This window comes from Carassius gibelio, chromosome B4, assembly GCF_023724105.1.
Source record: "Carassius gibelio isolate Cgi1373 ecotype wild population from Czech Republic chromosome B4, carGib1.2-hapl.c, whole genome shotgun sequence".
In the NCBI taxonomy this organism is placed as follows: domain Eukaryota; kingdom Metazoa; phylum Chordata; class Actinopteri; order Cypriniformes; family Cyprinidae; genus Carassius; species Carassius gibelio.
Genome location: NC_068399.1, coordinates 17815461 through 17829829, shown reverse-complemented (window position 1 = coordinate 17829829; position 14369 = coordinate 17815461). Strand labels below are relative to the sequence as shown.

Here is a 14369-nt window from a genome sequence, read left to right as displayed (position 1 = left end):
TGTTGCTCTTTCTCTTTGTCAGATGTGTATAAATATTTAAAAGAAAGTGTTCTAGAGTCTTCAGTCGCACAAGGTTGTTTTTATTTTTTATTTTTTGAAGGTTTTTGTAACCACAACTCTCTTGGACCATAAATACGTGCTGGCAGCTTTTCTCATACACCACATTCTCATGAGAAGTTTAGCAATGCATCTGAAAATCTTAAACAAACCTTCTTAATAGACGGGAATTGCTTTTGCTGGAACTGAATGTTTAGCAAAAGCTACAACTGAGTGGAAATTAAAATAAATCACAAGTCTAACCACAAGTTACATTACTGTAGATGAATATGTTGCTTGTGGATATATAAATTCCTTTATAAAGAGGTTACCTGCTGGTTAATCTACTTTGACAACGGAATCGGAGACAATGCAGAGACAGTTGAAACCAGTTTAATCAAGAATACCAAACAAAAGTTAATCTAATTTTATGTTTTCCCTCTGACAAGCCTAATGGTTCTCACAGTTCGCAGTATTAAATGAAAATATGAAAAATAATAATCACATTTGTGTGTTGAAAAATAATACTTTATAGAGAAAAATACATTTTAAAATCAGTATAGAAGGTCCACTGGTAGTACCGTTGTCAACTGCTAAATTGAAACTATATTTACACGTTAATTATTTAAACAGTAGGTCTCAGTACATCTTTCTCTCTTAAAATGGCTGCTTCTCTTAATATTAATGTCACACTAAATATTGATTGAATATTGATCGTACAAAGATATAAAGAGATTTTAAAAAGTAAAAATAAACTTACTTAAAAAAAATATTAAATGTCAGTACATGTCAATCGTTATAACACAGGCAAGAAACAATTGGAAGTTAATCTTCTCTTGGTGCTGTTGTTACTTAGAGTAACCATGCATTCAATAAAGTCAAACAAACCACCGTATGCACTCAGTCTACTACCAAACATTTGGATCCATAATCAGACCACAACTCTTCTGTCCAAAAGCACTGTAGAATGTGTGGTGAGGTAAGCTTTTGGGTAATGCTACACCTACTGAGATGGATTTTTTTTTTTTTCTTCTGCACAGTATGGGGAAATTACATTACTTACCAATAAGGAAATTGTTTTGGAGCTCTCTTCATTATACAGAACATTTAACAGATAATGGTGTTTCCCACAAATCAGGCCTGCTAGTTTTTCATATGTATGAAATTAAGAAAGGCACAGTGGTTTTACAATAAAGTCATGAGAAACCATCTATAAATGCAAATGTGAACCAGTCTTGTGGATTTCTACCCTGCTGAAAAGACCAAAATAGGAGACCGTCATATTTTGGATACTAGAATTCCTGCCAGCTATCTCAACTTGCTTATTTAGCAGGGCTTTCTTGGTCAAAATCTTTATCAGATTAGTTTCACTAGCTAATCCAGAACTATACCAGCATAAGTGAAACTGGACTAGCAATGAAATTCATTCTTGACTTAACTAGTCTTTTCAGCAGTGTACATTTTTTAATATTTATTTTCTGACTTTGCAAACAGATAGTCCTTGTTTTTTAGTTTTTGCAATTTTTTCAAGTTTTTTTTTTTTTGTTTCCATTCATTTTCAGGTCTGGTAAATTAAATGGACAGGAGTATCTAGATGGTGTGGCATCTTTATATGACAATAGCCCTGAGGAGACGGAAACACATCATCAGCTCTCGTGGAATAGGGGGTTTGATCTCATTACCATCCAGGCGAAGGTAACGGAGACGTGGACCCTTCTCATCAAGGTATTCATCAAGTGCACCAGGTGGACAGATGTCAGAGCTATTCACACCTATGGAAATTAAAGAAAAAAATACACATCTTACTGATAAAGTCATAGACGTGTATCCAAAGTTTAAAGTCCAAAGTACTTTCCGCGTACAGGAGGATTCGGACACAGCTGCATGCAAGATGTAGCAGAACATGGAAAAGTAAGTTGACCAGAGCTTTAGGATGGCTTCCTTGCTGCCCAGTCAGTCAATAACATATTACAATAACAGTCAATAAAATGATGTTTTGCTTATGAAGTTTCTTATTAAGGAAACTTATATTGACTAAAATGGACTATATTGCTTATTTAATTAAATAAAATTAAGTCATGTGTTTTGGATAGAACAATAGTGTGACCATACGGCCAACAGTATGAACAGAGATACTTTGGGGCCTGTCTTTAACTAATTACCAAAGGATTTCACCAAAAATACAAAGGAAGTCAATATATACAATAGTGCATGTTCAGAACTTTAATCTTGAACTTACTCTTGATCTTATTGTGATCCAGATGCAGGTGCTCCAGTCCAGAAGAGATAACTGGTATCTCTGTGAGCTGGTTGTGAGAAAGCTGTAGATCCAGGATGCTGGAAAGATTAAACACATTGTTGGGGATACCTCCATTAGCCAGCTTATTGCGGTTGAGTCTGAGAGACACCACTTTGGGAAGACCCTTGAAGTATTCAGCCGGAATCTTTTCAATGTTGTTGCTGTCCAAAAAGATCTGTGTGGTTGTGGGTGGTAGGCCGAGGGGCATGGTATTTAGCTGATTTTTTGCTAAATTGATCTGGATCAAGTTGTTGAGGCCTTTCAGACTGACTTCAGTTACTGCATCATCCTGTAGCTTGTTGCCTTGCAGATCCAGCAAGGTGAGATAGTCCATTCCAGAGAAAACACCGGGTGGGATCTTTGAGATTCTGTTTCGGGAGAGCCGTAACTGCTCTAATTTGGCAGGCAGAGGAGATGGAATGGAAGTCAGCAAATTGTCTTCCATGTAGAGGTGTACAAGGTTAGACATAGCCTTTAGAGCATCTGCCTCCAGGCCTTCGCTTGTGATTTTGTTATGGTTTAGATTGATCCACCTTAGTTGTGTGGCATTGTGCAGAGAGTTAGCCGACAGGACATCAATCAGGTTGTTCTGGAGGTACAGGTACCATGTGTATGGAGGGATGACAGGTATGCGTTTCAGACCCTTATTGTCACAATAAACAGCATTAGGGAAACTTGGAGGGCAGTGGCACTCTTTAGGACATGCCTGGATCTGAGATATAAGGTGTTCATATGGAATTTCTTCAGAGCTGACTTGGCCGGCCAGAAGTAGGGCTACAAATGCAACCATGAGCCACTCCATGGTTAGGTCTAACCTGAAAAATGATAGAAACAGCTGTTAACAATATTGAAACCATATAACTCTTAGAGATAAAGAGTTGTCACTGGGCCTGGGACAATGTTTGTCCCCCATACTAAGAATATCCATAGATCCACCCTGCAAGATTATCTTTCTCTGTGTCTTCATCTTCTAAGTAGTAATGCTCTTAAACTCATATGCTCCCACGTCAACCTTAATTGACTTTAGCATGGCACAGTGCTACTCATCTCCATTCAGAAGTTACAACTTGGACTCTGGCAAACAAAAGGGTTCAGATATGTTCTATTTCTGAATAAAAGGTATACCAAACATAGCAATGCTATCTCATGACCAATTCTTACATATTTTATGAGGTGGCTAATTTGTATGATTCTGCACGACCCCACTGCGAGGGTTAGGTTTAGAGGTGGGGTTAGGAGTGGTCATTTGTACGAATTCCTACAAAATTGGGCACCTTGTAAAATATGTACAATTTTTCACAAAACTTATGAATTTGTGCGAGTCAGGTCATTCAAAAATTTGCAATCTTGCTAAATACATATAAATTCCTGTAAAATCTAGTTAAATACTTCATGGTTTTTAACAAGACCTGGCCATTAAATTAAATTAAAATTAAATAAAACAAACATGGAGATCAAAGCATACAGTATGCAATTATGGAGGCTATTTATTGGTATGGAAGAAGTGCGCACTATTTTTGCCAAAAAAATCTAATAAATCCAACTGCACATTACCATTGCACAAATGCTAGATTCTTACCTTGGACTTCTTGAGGCTCTGCTACTGTATCTCTTGCTGTGGGTACACATGCCTAAACTCTGAGCTACTTTGCTCTTTCCTGCACCTATTTGTAGTGTCAATGACATCTCATGATCCCTTCACAGACAGACACACTTGACATAGCCAACTAGACATGGCCTTAGCCAATCATAGCCTCTTGAGATCAAGAGTCATAATCCTGTGGGGATGGACACTGCTTAAACCAGTGTGTTGGCCCAGTTATAATTAGGCTAATACAGGCCTACGTACCATGCTTCATCGCCCCTCAAAACAACACCTGTCTTTGAGTAAACAAATGTCTCAATCAGACCACTAAGTTGATGAATCAGAGTTGATCTATCTATCTATCTATCTATCTATCTATCTATCTATCTATCTATCTATCTATCTATCTATCTATCTATCTATCTATCTATCTATGCATTTCCTCTCATCTTGACTGAGAGGAAGTGACAACTGATCTGCTTTATTTTTGGAAATGCTTACAGTTGCAAAATGAGTAATGAGAAAAGTCATCATATGTTTGTTATTTAGTGTGCACAACTGACAAAATTCATGTGCTGAAATTTCTGTCCACACCGGAACACTAGTCTGGATTTAGAGGCTGATTTGAATATGATTTGACATATTGTGTCTTTGTTTTACTGCCAATCATTGATCTGAATGTGTCATTACTAGCTCTCAGTTCTGCTGACAACAACAACTACTTACTCTGTCATTGTAATGCCCTGTAATGGTCTCCTACAGTCAAAATCTACAACCATTAGCAATCCAGTCTATTATCCAGAATCTTGTGGCAAGGATGGTGCAGTTCTACGTTAGAACCTGTCGTCTAAAGGGCAAAGCATTCAAACACCAACCTAATCCAATTACAGAATTCAAAAACTATTATTCACAGGAATTGAAAAGCATGAACATGGAATACGTCTGTGTCAAGCTCTCTACAACACTAAATTGGCAACTAAGAGCATTAGGCAGGACATGACAAGAGGTCATTTTCAGGGCAGCAATTAGCATCTAGCTGTAGGAGGTTTAACCCTGTTAAAATACTCTGTATCTTGGGTATATTACAATAATGGCTTCAATACATGCGAAAAAAAAAAAAAAAAAAAAAAAAAATATATATATATATACAGTACAGACCAAAAGTTTGGAAACATTACTATTTTTAATGTTTTTGAAAGAAGTTTCTTCTGCTCATCAAGCCTGCATTTATTTGATCAAAAATACAGAAAAAACTGTAATATTGTGAAATATCCAACATCCAGCCTATCACATGATCATTTAGAAATCATTCTAATATTCTGATTTATTATGAGTGTTGGAAACAGTTGCGCTGTTTAATATATTTGATTAATAAAAGGTTAAAAATAACTGCATTTATTTAAAATAAAAAACAATTTCTAATAATATATATTCTAATAATATATTTTCTTTACTATCACTTTTTATCAATTTAACACATCCTTGCTGAATAAAAGTATTGATTTTATTATTAGAATTACTGATCCCAAATTACTGACCAGTAGTTTATAAATAGTTTATATTTTAAAAACATAGCATCATTTTTTTTTTTTTTTTTTTTTTTTTACTTTTTATTCATCAAAGTATCCTAAAAAAGTATCACATGTTCTGCAAAAAAATATTAAGCAGCAGAACTGTTTCCAACTTTGAAACAGTTAGTGACAAAAGCCCCAGATCATAGCTGGTGCCACAACTGTGAGACTAGACATGGCTTACAGATTTCAACCTGGATTTTCTAGTCACCCAGTCTTAAAATAGGTGGACTGTCTCCTAACTTGCATGAGAGCAGGAAGTCAGGGATTAAATAGTCACATCTACTGGTCATGATCAGAACAGTCAAAACTGCTTAGTGCTAAGTGCTAATGCTAACTGTTATGCATTTGAGAGTATCTCCATGAAATCTCACAAGGCATCTAAACTTTTTGAACTCTAAGACTGGTAAACAATATTTGAATGTTAGGTCTTTGTGGTCAATTAATACATTTAAAAGCAAAATATTTAATATAGCAGCATCTTTTAATGGAAAAGAAAAGAAGTTAATCATCAAAATTAAATGCAGTAATGGGGGGATGGGGGGAAGGCTATGACATACAACATTGTGAACACAAATTCTATGCTTTACCTAAAAGAAAACACATGCTCTCAAAAAGGTTTAATTTCCTGTTTGGGGCATTGTGTCTCTGGCAGCTATGTTAATTACACAGAGTTCCACATTTGGCTCTAGCTCTGTGGCTAGTGTGCAGTCCAAATGTCCACTGTCCACTTTCACATCTTTATGCTTCTAAGAAACATGATTCCAACAGAAACCTCTAATCAAATGTTTTGTATGGTCTAATTGTTTTAGCCAACATCAAAAAGCTGCATTAGTTCTATCATCAGCAGAATTCGCATTTAGAGCATCAATTAATGCTAGCTTTACAAAAAGATAAACAAATTAATGTTAAAATATTGAATTGCACATTATAACACACCTCTGCCGAAGCAAAATCAAAGACTTTCCTTTAAAATCTAACTTTCCAGGTAACATGATACAAGGGTGATATGGTCATACCATCGTATTTTGATCTTTACCATGGTATTTCAAAAATATCATGGTGCTATCATAGTGAATGTCTAACACTGTTTCTTGTTGGCACTTTTGTGTTGAATCAAACAAGTTATTAATTAGTTGCCAGTACATATGTAATACACATACATTTCAAGTTCATGATCCTGTTGCTAGCTATTACAATTCAATATTTTTTTCCAATTACAATTAAAATACAAAATTCACTTATATAAAGTCATGCAGCAGAAAATTAGAACGTATATGGAAAATATAAGGAAGTGGCGTTAAAAAATTTCTCAAACTCAACTACAGAAAAACCATGTACCCCCACATCCACCACCCACTTGCTTATCGCATCACCACCAAAAAAGTACAAAGAAATGAAAAAATATTACCTGCTCATTTTGTTTTGTGCAGGTGGAGGCAAAGTGTCTGGTTCTGTTTTTGGGTTTAGAGGCAATCTCTTGGTCCGACTGCTCTTTTCTCCAGTTTGAGTCCAGTCTGCACTTTCTCCCACTTTCTTTCTGGCCCGGACATGCATCAGAAGACACAGCCTTATTAGATTACTATTGTTGGTAGTGTAACTTCCCCAAGGCCAAACCTTTGACATCAGCTGGTGATCTTCAGAAAAGGGTGTGTGTAGAAGTTCGAAAGATATGTGTGGAGTTGTCTTTCCGCAAGCATGCATTGGTTACTTATTGCTAGCACAGCATTTTTTTTCTCTGTTTTCTTACTCTTTTTTTATTTGTTCATTGAGGGTCTGTGTAGCCTAGGGAGGTAGGGGCCACTGGCAAATATGAAACCCTCCAAACAGTTGCAGGTGGCTTCAAGATATTTAACTTTTTCTTTTTGATGGACATATCTCATTTCCATCCTTCATGACTTTGAGGGATATTTTACACCCTGTTAAACTAGGCCGCCCCCTCCGGTAATGCACATCATCTGGTTGTTCCTTTGCACTGATGGAGACTCGTCCCAACCCGTGAAAGGAAGAATTAATGTTAGAGAGTTAATCCTGCACTCTAGTCATATCCCAGCAGGTCCCTCTCTCTTCTTTAGTTGCACATAGCTTCACAATGAATGAAAAGGCAGTGGGTAGTAACCAGGCAGCATCTGTTTCAACATCTGGATCCTGTTACAGAAATTTCAAGATGTAGAAAAGGAAAGTGGGATATAGAAGGCCTTTTGATTTGGGTAGGGCACTTAAAGTCCCATTGCACAGCTGAAAAGAAGCAAATCTTTATCCTTTTAAAAGGATGATATTGTCTGGAATAAAAGAGGATTCATAATTTATGTTATTAAACAAATAGTTCACCCAAAAATGATAATTATGCCTATTAATTACTCCCCCTCATATTGTTCCAAACCGGTAAGACATTCATTCATCTTTGGAACACAATTTTAGATATTTTTGATGAAATCTTGAAGCTTTCTGAACCTCCATAGACAACAACACAACTGACACAGTCAAGGTAGTAAGGCCATTGTTAAAATAGTTCATGTCAAATCTCACACAATCTCACTTTACAAAGCACACATGCCAGTTAGTCCTTCAGATGTTTGGGCAAGCCCAAAGAGGTCCACAAAAGAAGTATTTACACCAGCATAGTCTTATCTAAATGTTAAACTAATCATTCATGAACCTGAATAATTCAATCCCAAGCTGGATTGATCATGGTCTTGATATTATGCTGTAAAAGAGCCACCAAAACATTGCTCATCACATTACAGAAATTAAGCAACTTTCAGCATTCTTATGTAGAGCTGTGATCATCTGAATGCCTTTTGCCATCTGAATGGGGGGGGGGGGGTTGACTAAAATATTGGAGAAGTATGAGAAAAGTTTGTCATTCCACTGAAACATTTTTTTAATTAAACCATTAAGACGCATTTAGATAGATCTGGTAAATTTCCATTTCATGTCGACTTCAAATAAAAAATCCCAACATTTCTCTGTGCAGAGCCACACAAATCAAGTTTATAATGTTCTGCGAATATCACATGTATCAAATAAACAGATTTTATCACCTCAGGGAACATTTGCAAGCCTTTTATGTGTTCTCACATAGCATGAGAGTGCAGCACAGTGGTCCTATTCTATTAAACAACATTAAACTCTTGTGTCCTCTCTCTAAAGAGATCAGCTGTACTGTAGGAGGAAGAGCTAAGAAACATCACAATGCTCTCTTTCCCCACTAAGTCTCTCGGGTTTCTAGACGCTGAATAACAGACTGTGGTTTTCTAGCAAGACCTCAATTGCACAGCTGGCAAGTACACTCACACAAAACATATGACATGGCAACATTCACTTTTGTCACAGCAACATTACATTGTCCTAGCAATGCACTTAGGGTAGGTTATGGAATAATTCATTTGAAAATAAAAATGTCATCATGTTGTTACTGATGACTGACTTTCTTCCATGAAACAACACAAAGCAAAGCAATGGAAATTCACCAGCTTGTGATATTAAATAAATAAAAAAAGTCATAACTTAGTCTTCCAACATCAAAAAAAGCGACTTCTCTCTGTTGGACTTCTCCAATCCTCCCCCTTTCTTACAATCCCCTGCAAGATCACATTCAGATCTGCCTTTATCCAATCAACAATCAATGTATTTAATCAAGACCCTGCTATCATGCATGCAATGATTTGAAAAGAGCAGGGCCTGCCAAATTCCAGAAACTCTCATGCTATGCTAAACTACTTTTGTGCACCACAGAATAAAGTCAAAAGGGTTTCCAAAAACTGTGGGTGAGGACACAGAAAACTGCTTTTCATCATCAGCATCTGGTCATCAACATCAAAAGTCCTGCAAATTCATTTTTTGGTGAACTTAAATGCCCTGTCTGCTTTACATTGGTGAAGATATTTCAAACAAAAAGCCAGAACTGCCTATCCATCATCTATTTCTAACACATGGACAAAAGATCTTCCCCAGTGTCTCTCTGTATAACTATCACATGGTCACCACAGACCCTCCATTCCTCTGGAATGCTGGGATGTCTGACTGCAACTCTACTGTTTTACATAAAACACTAATTTTTAGCGCTAGCTCAGACTTGTGCAGAAATATCTGTAGTTACGTTAAAAGTAACTTTTGACATGCCTGACATAAAGGTGTGGTTTGGGATAGAGAAAGGAGCAGATGCTTGGAAGAGGTAAAGGGAAAGAACGGACCAAATGTTGGGCTATTTTACGATTCATCCAAGGTATGTTCTGAGCTGAGGAAGAGAATGAATGTTTACAGTTATCTCAAATACTGGCTCTGCATCTGTATATGCAAACAACCCAGATACACAGTATGCAAAAACAGTATGCCAAATGGGAAGGATGTCAGACTGCTTAGTAGTCATGATACAGTAGGCGAACTCGGATGACCTTCTGCATCCGCCAAGCCACTGAGCTTCTGAAATGTGCAGCCAATGAATGCTTTGCTATCCCATGTGGCCAATAGTTGAATTAAAAATAGTGTCGGACTAGAACTAGAGTGGCTCTTTTCAGGTTTAAATGTTGTAATTACCAGGAAGTATACTCTGCACTACTGAACTGTAGTTGTTTAACACTTATGTAAATCTTTTTGTGGTTTTTGCTAGTAGGGCTACATCACATGACAAGAACATATAGTCAAAGGTCAATGTCAGCATTGCAGATGTAGTTGGCCAATGGACTATTTATTCCACACAACTGCATATTTCATATAGTTTGTTGCAAAGTCAGTACATAGCTTGAAAGTTTGGAAATGTAATCGAAGACTGGGATTTATTGTTAAAACTACTTTAATAATCCTTACTAAATCACAATTATTATGAGATGTTTTGATATGTTCTTACCTTTGGCAGCAGTAGTTTCTTACATTGCACCGCCATCGGATGCATCACACAAAAATAACACTTTATACGAGCTCTTCCATACAAAAGCCTTTTCATCTTACAATTGCTATATTTATATCCATAGCCTGTACTTCAGCTAGAGACATCAAGAGAACACATTTCCTGCAGGAAGTAGTTCTGTCATCATGGCTCTGCTTCAAACAGAGCAAAACTCATAGACCTTTGTTCATCCTTAAGTTTGGCTGAGAGGCCAGAAAGAAGGAAGATGGAGAACAGATTCATACCACAAGTTTTTTTCCATCCCAGACAGCAGGACTGAGAAATGGAAATCCACATGAGCCATAAGACGAAAATAATAAAACAGAAGTAGAGGAGTAGTAGAGTAGCTTTGGGGTTTACTTTCAGTGTAGTAAAGATCGATGCATTTATGTTTATGAATCAAATGACTTCATGACTTCTAATATCTATTGAAGATTTCCTGTGATGATGCTTCAGAGAATTTTGTTGATAAAATGGAGAGGGAATTATTCACATTTAACAAATAACAGTTTTGGCTATATTATCTGAATAATGTGTACAATATGAACCTATTAATTTCTACATGTGATCTTATTATAAGGATTGATACCATCTGTATCCATCCACACATGTGAGAAATCTGGTTTATTCAAATAAAGATGAACAAACTGCTTTGGTATTTGTTTTTTAACAAAATAAAACAACAAATCGGGGAATTTACAACTTTTACAACAGTCCGCCAAAGTTACTGTAATCATAGGGTTCAATAATTTGACTAACATTGTGATGCTGTGAAATGGTGTATTGAATACATGAAAAATGTCAGTATTGTTTACCATAGAATTGAAAACAATCGCTGTTACAAAATAAGATGAACTGCATGCAGAAAATATTGTATAAATGTTGGCAGAGTTCAGAAATTCAAGCTGATACTGATTTGCTATTAATACAACATTTAAATAATAAACAAAATAACAACAACAAAACACTTTAGATGTATTTAGCAGTTAGCTAAACCTCAGCAAATTCACTCAGTGTCCAGCATTTTTTCAGTTTTGTGTGCATTTCAATTTTCGTTGAATTCTAGATATCCTTCAACATTGCTGCACATTTAGCCATTTTATATACAATTAGATAGTGATTTTCCATAACTTGTTCTCTAAACAATCTAATTTCCTTACCGGCAGGCTTAATAATAACATGATTACAATTTCGAATGATAAGGTGTTTAACATGCGGAAATATTAAGATGCAGTTAGATGCCATATAGTGCATTTTCTTATAGAGTGCACACTTGGCTATTCACAATTTGCACAAATATGTCTCTCTTTAGATGGGAATGTCTTGTCTAATTAGACTACTTCTCTTTATACAGTACCATACAAGACTTGAAGATTTTATCTTCAAGATCCCAGACTACTGCTGCCCATTTTTTCATACAGATGTCTATGTTTTTAGAGAGAAAATATTGCATGTAACCAGATGTGGTTGCCGTGATCATGAATAAAGATGCGCATAAGTCAATCTGAGTGTCAACTAAGAGCAATAGCCTTAATTTGTCTGATAAAATACTGGAGAGATGGGACTTTAATCAAAGATGATCTCTGAGGCCTGGCGTAGGCAGTTAGCTGTGTCATCTGGCATACTGCGGTGTGTGACGTTGTTCCCATCCAAGCGCAGGGTCCGGAGTCGAGAGTAGTTGACCGGAGAGCTGAACTTGCAGATATTCGTCAGGTCAAACTCTGAAGAAACAGAATTGGAAATGGAGTAAAAACCATGCAAAATCTGTAGCTTGAACAGATGGAAATGGCGCAAGACTTACTGTTTATCTCGTTGACTTGCAGGTACAGGTGCTCAAGCGATTCGTTGATCTCCGGGATGGACTTCAGCTTGTTAAAAGACAGGTCAAGCTCAAGGAGAGAAGACACGTTGAACACACCTGCAGGGATTCCAGAGTCCACCAGCTTGTTGTGAGAGACACGCAGGTACTGCAGGACCGGGAGCTTGGCCAGGTAGCCGCTAGGGATGCTGTCGATATCGTTTTTGTCAGCGTAGAGCATCAAAAGCGAAGGTGGAACTCCTGAGGGAAGTTTCTTTAGCTTGTTCTCGCTCACATCCAGCAGAACCAGGGACTTCAGGCCTTTGAAGGCACCTGTGATGCTCTCGGTGGTCAGCTTGTTCTCAGACAGGTGGATGGTGGTCAGGTTTTCCATCCCAGACAGGGTGTTAGCAGGGAACGAGCTCAGCTGGTTGCCGTTCAACTTTAACTCATCCAGAGACTTCGAAAGAGGACTAGGGGGCTTGGTCAACTTGTTATTACTGAAGAGGAGCTTCTCCAGTTTGATCAGTTTATCAAAGGTACCAGCTTGGATCTTGCTGCTGGTGATGTTGTTGTTGTCCAGGACGAGCCAGCGAAGCTCCGTGGCGTTATCGAACACGCCAGTCTTGATCTCCTCAATTAAGTTGTTCTGTACGTAGAGGTATTTAATGCCACTTGGAACAATAGGGATGAACTTCAAGTTGCGGTCATTGCAGTACATAGCAGTGGGGAAGTTGAATGGACATTCGCACTCCTGGGCACAATTAGGAGACGATACTGCCTCCATTGGTGCGTAGGGGACATAGTATTCATCATAGTAGTCATATTGACCCAAACTCTGACATAGCAGTCCAGCTAACAGGAAGAAGCCAAGAGCAAACATGGCGGCACAACTCAGTCGAATCCAACCTGGAGAAGAGAAGAGAAGAGAAGAGAAGAGAAGAGAAGAGAAGAGAAGAGAAGAGAAGAGAAGAGAAGAGAAGAGAAGAGAAGAGAAGAGAAGAGAAGAGAAGAGAAGGGAAGGGAAGGGAAGGTAGGGGGTTTTATGGTTACATAAGTGGCAATATTAAAATGTGAATGTGTTTAAGAATAACAGAACTTTCTACGGTCAACCTCAGACATAAACAAAGCTCAGAAACATTCTTCTAATGGAAATCGATGACTTCATCCTGAAGAATGCAAATAGGCCAAGGCAGCCGTTCCTCCCTTTGCAAATTAGACCCACATTGCTTGTGTGCAGATCCAAGTTTATCTCAAGTTACTTTATCCTTACATCATACCTATAGATCGCTTTTGTCTATGCATGCTATGATGAAGAATTATTGCATTGCAAATGATGAATAATGTATGAGTACTTTTATAATATTGACTAATTAATTAATATTTCAATTTAAAAGACAAGAAAAATAAATTATATCAGGTGTCATGCATGCAATTTCGCAACAGTAATTGTGAATAACAATTCAAGGAAAATACTGCATAATCTCTCTCTGTTCCTGCACAATAAAAGAATTCATGCATGCATAATATTTCTATCAGCTCATGCATTTTCATTTATGTAAAAACCTATTTATAATAACTTAACACAATGTTTTGAATAAAATGCATGCATGGAAGCTTTATAAACATCACCAAGCTGAATATCTCCAATATGATAATACATTTTTTTCTTCAGTCCGCCCCAAAAATCTGCCAAGCAGATTTCTAATAATCTCATCCAGACAGAACAAAACCGAGCATTATAACTGCAGATGTTAGATATCCTTACCTTCCTGCTTCTCTCTCTGTGCACGACTTCAGGTAGAGATGTGTGCGGCCCCGAGGACTCGGGAGAGAAAGAGTAAGGGAGGGAGAAAGCAGAGATCGAGAGAGAGAGAGAGAGAGAGAGGGAGAGAAAGAGAGAGAGAGAGACACTCAAGCCAGACCTTAGTCACCCAAGATTGATAGAAAACAGCAGTCAGGCGGGTCTAGTGTGGAGATATTAGCATCTTTTCCCTCAGAAATATATGCATTCTAGCAAGGTTCAGGTGTAGCAAAGCAGTTTGGGAGATGTAGTTCTTCATGGGACAAGGCTTCAAGGCTCACTAGGGAGGATTTGCAAAATATATATACCTGTATAGTCGCCACACACACGCACACACTTTTCCATCCCATCCTTTCCAAACAATCCCACAAAACATTCAACTACTGTG

General features: G+C 37.4%; 2 protein-coding genes across 3 annotated transcripts; both read right to left on the bottom strand.

Annotated features, from left to right (window-relative positions):
- Positions 1 to 64: 64 nt before the first annotated feature.
- kera (keratocan) lies at positions 65 to 10788 on the bottom strand. Of its 2 annotated transcripts, XM_052555313.1 has the most exons (4): positions 10341 to 10788; positions 6903 to 7031; positions 2276 to 3150; positions 65 to 1808 (listed from the first exon to the last, which is right to left on the bottom strand). In XM_052555313.1, exons 2-4 carry the CDS (start codon positions 6908 to 6910, stop codon positions 1645 to 1647), a joined length of 1047 nt encoding a protein of 348 aa, XP_052411273.1. In that variant the 5' UTR covers positions 6911 to 7031; positions 10341 to 10788; the 3' UTR covers positions 65 to 1644. The 2 variants fall into 2 exon arrangements, with proteins under 2 accessions (XP_052411273.1, XP_052411272.1); XM_052555312.1 differs by lacking the exons at positions 6903 to 7031; positions 10341 to 10788 and adding an exon at positions 3915 to 4024.
- Positions 10789 to 10988: 200 nt separating this feature from the next.
- Positions 10989 to 14099, bottom strand: lum (lumican). The gene is made up of 3 exons (XM_052555314.1): positions 13946 to 14099; positions 12181 to 13086; positions 10989 to 12100 (listed from the first exon to the last, which is right to left on the bottom strand). Exons 2-3 carry the CDS (start codon positions 13058 to 13060, stop codon positions 11946 to 11948), a joined length of 1035 nt encoding a protein of 344 aa, XP_052411274.1. The 5' UTR covers positions 13061 to 13086; positions 13946 to 14099; the 3' UTR covers positions 10989 to 11945.
- Between the last annotated feature and the right edge of the window lie 270 nt (positions 14100 to 14369).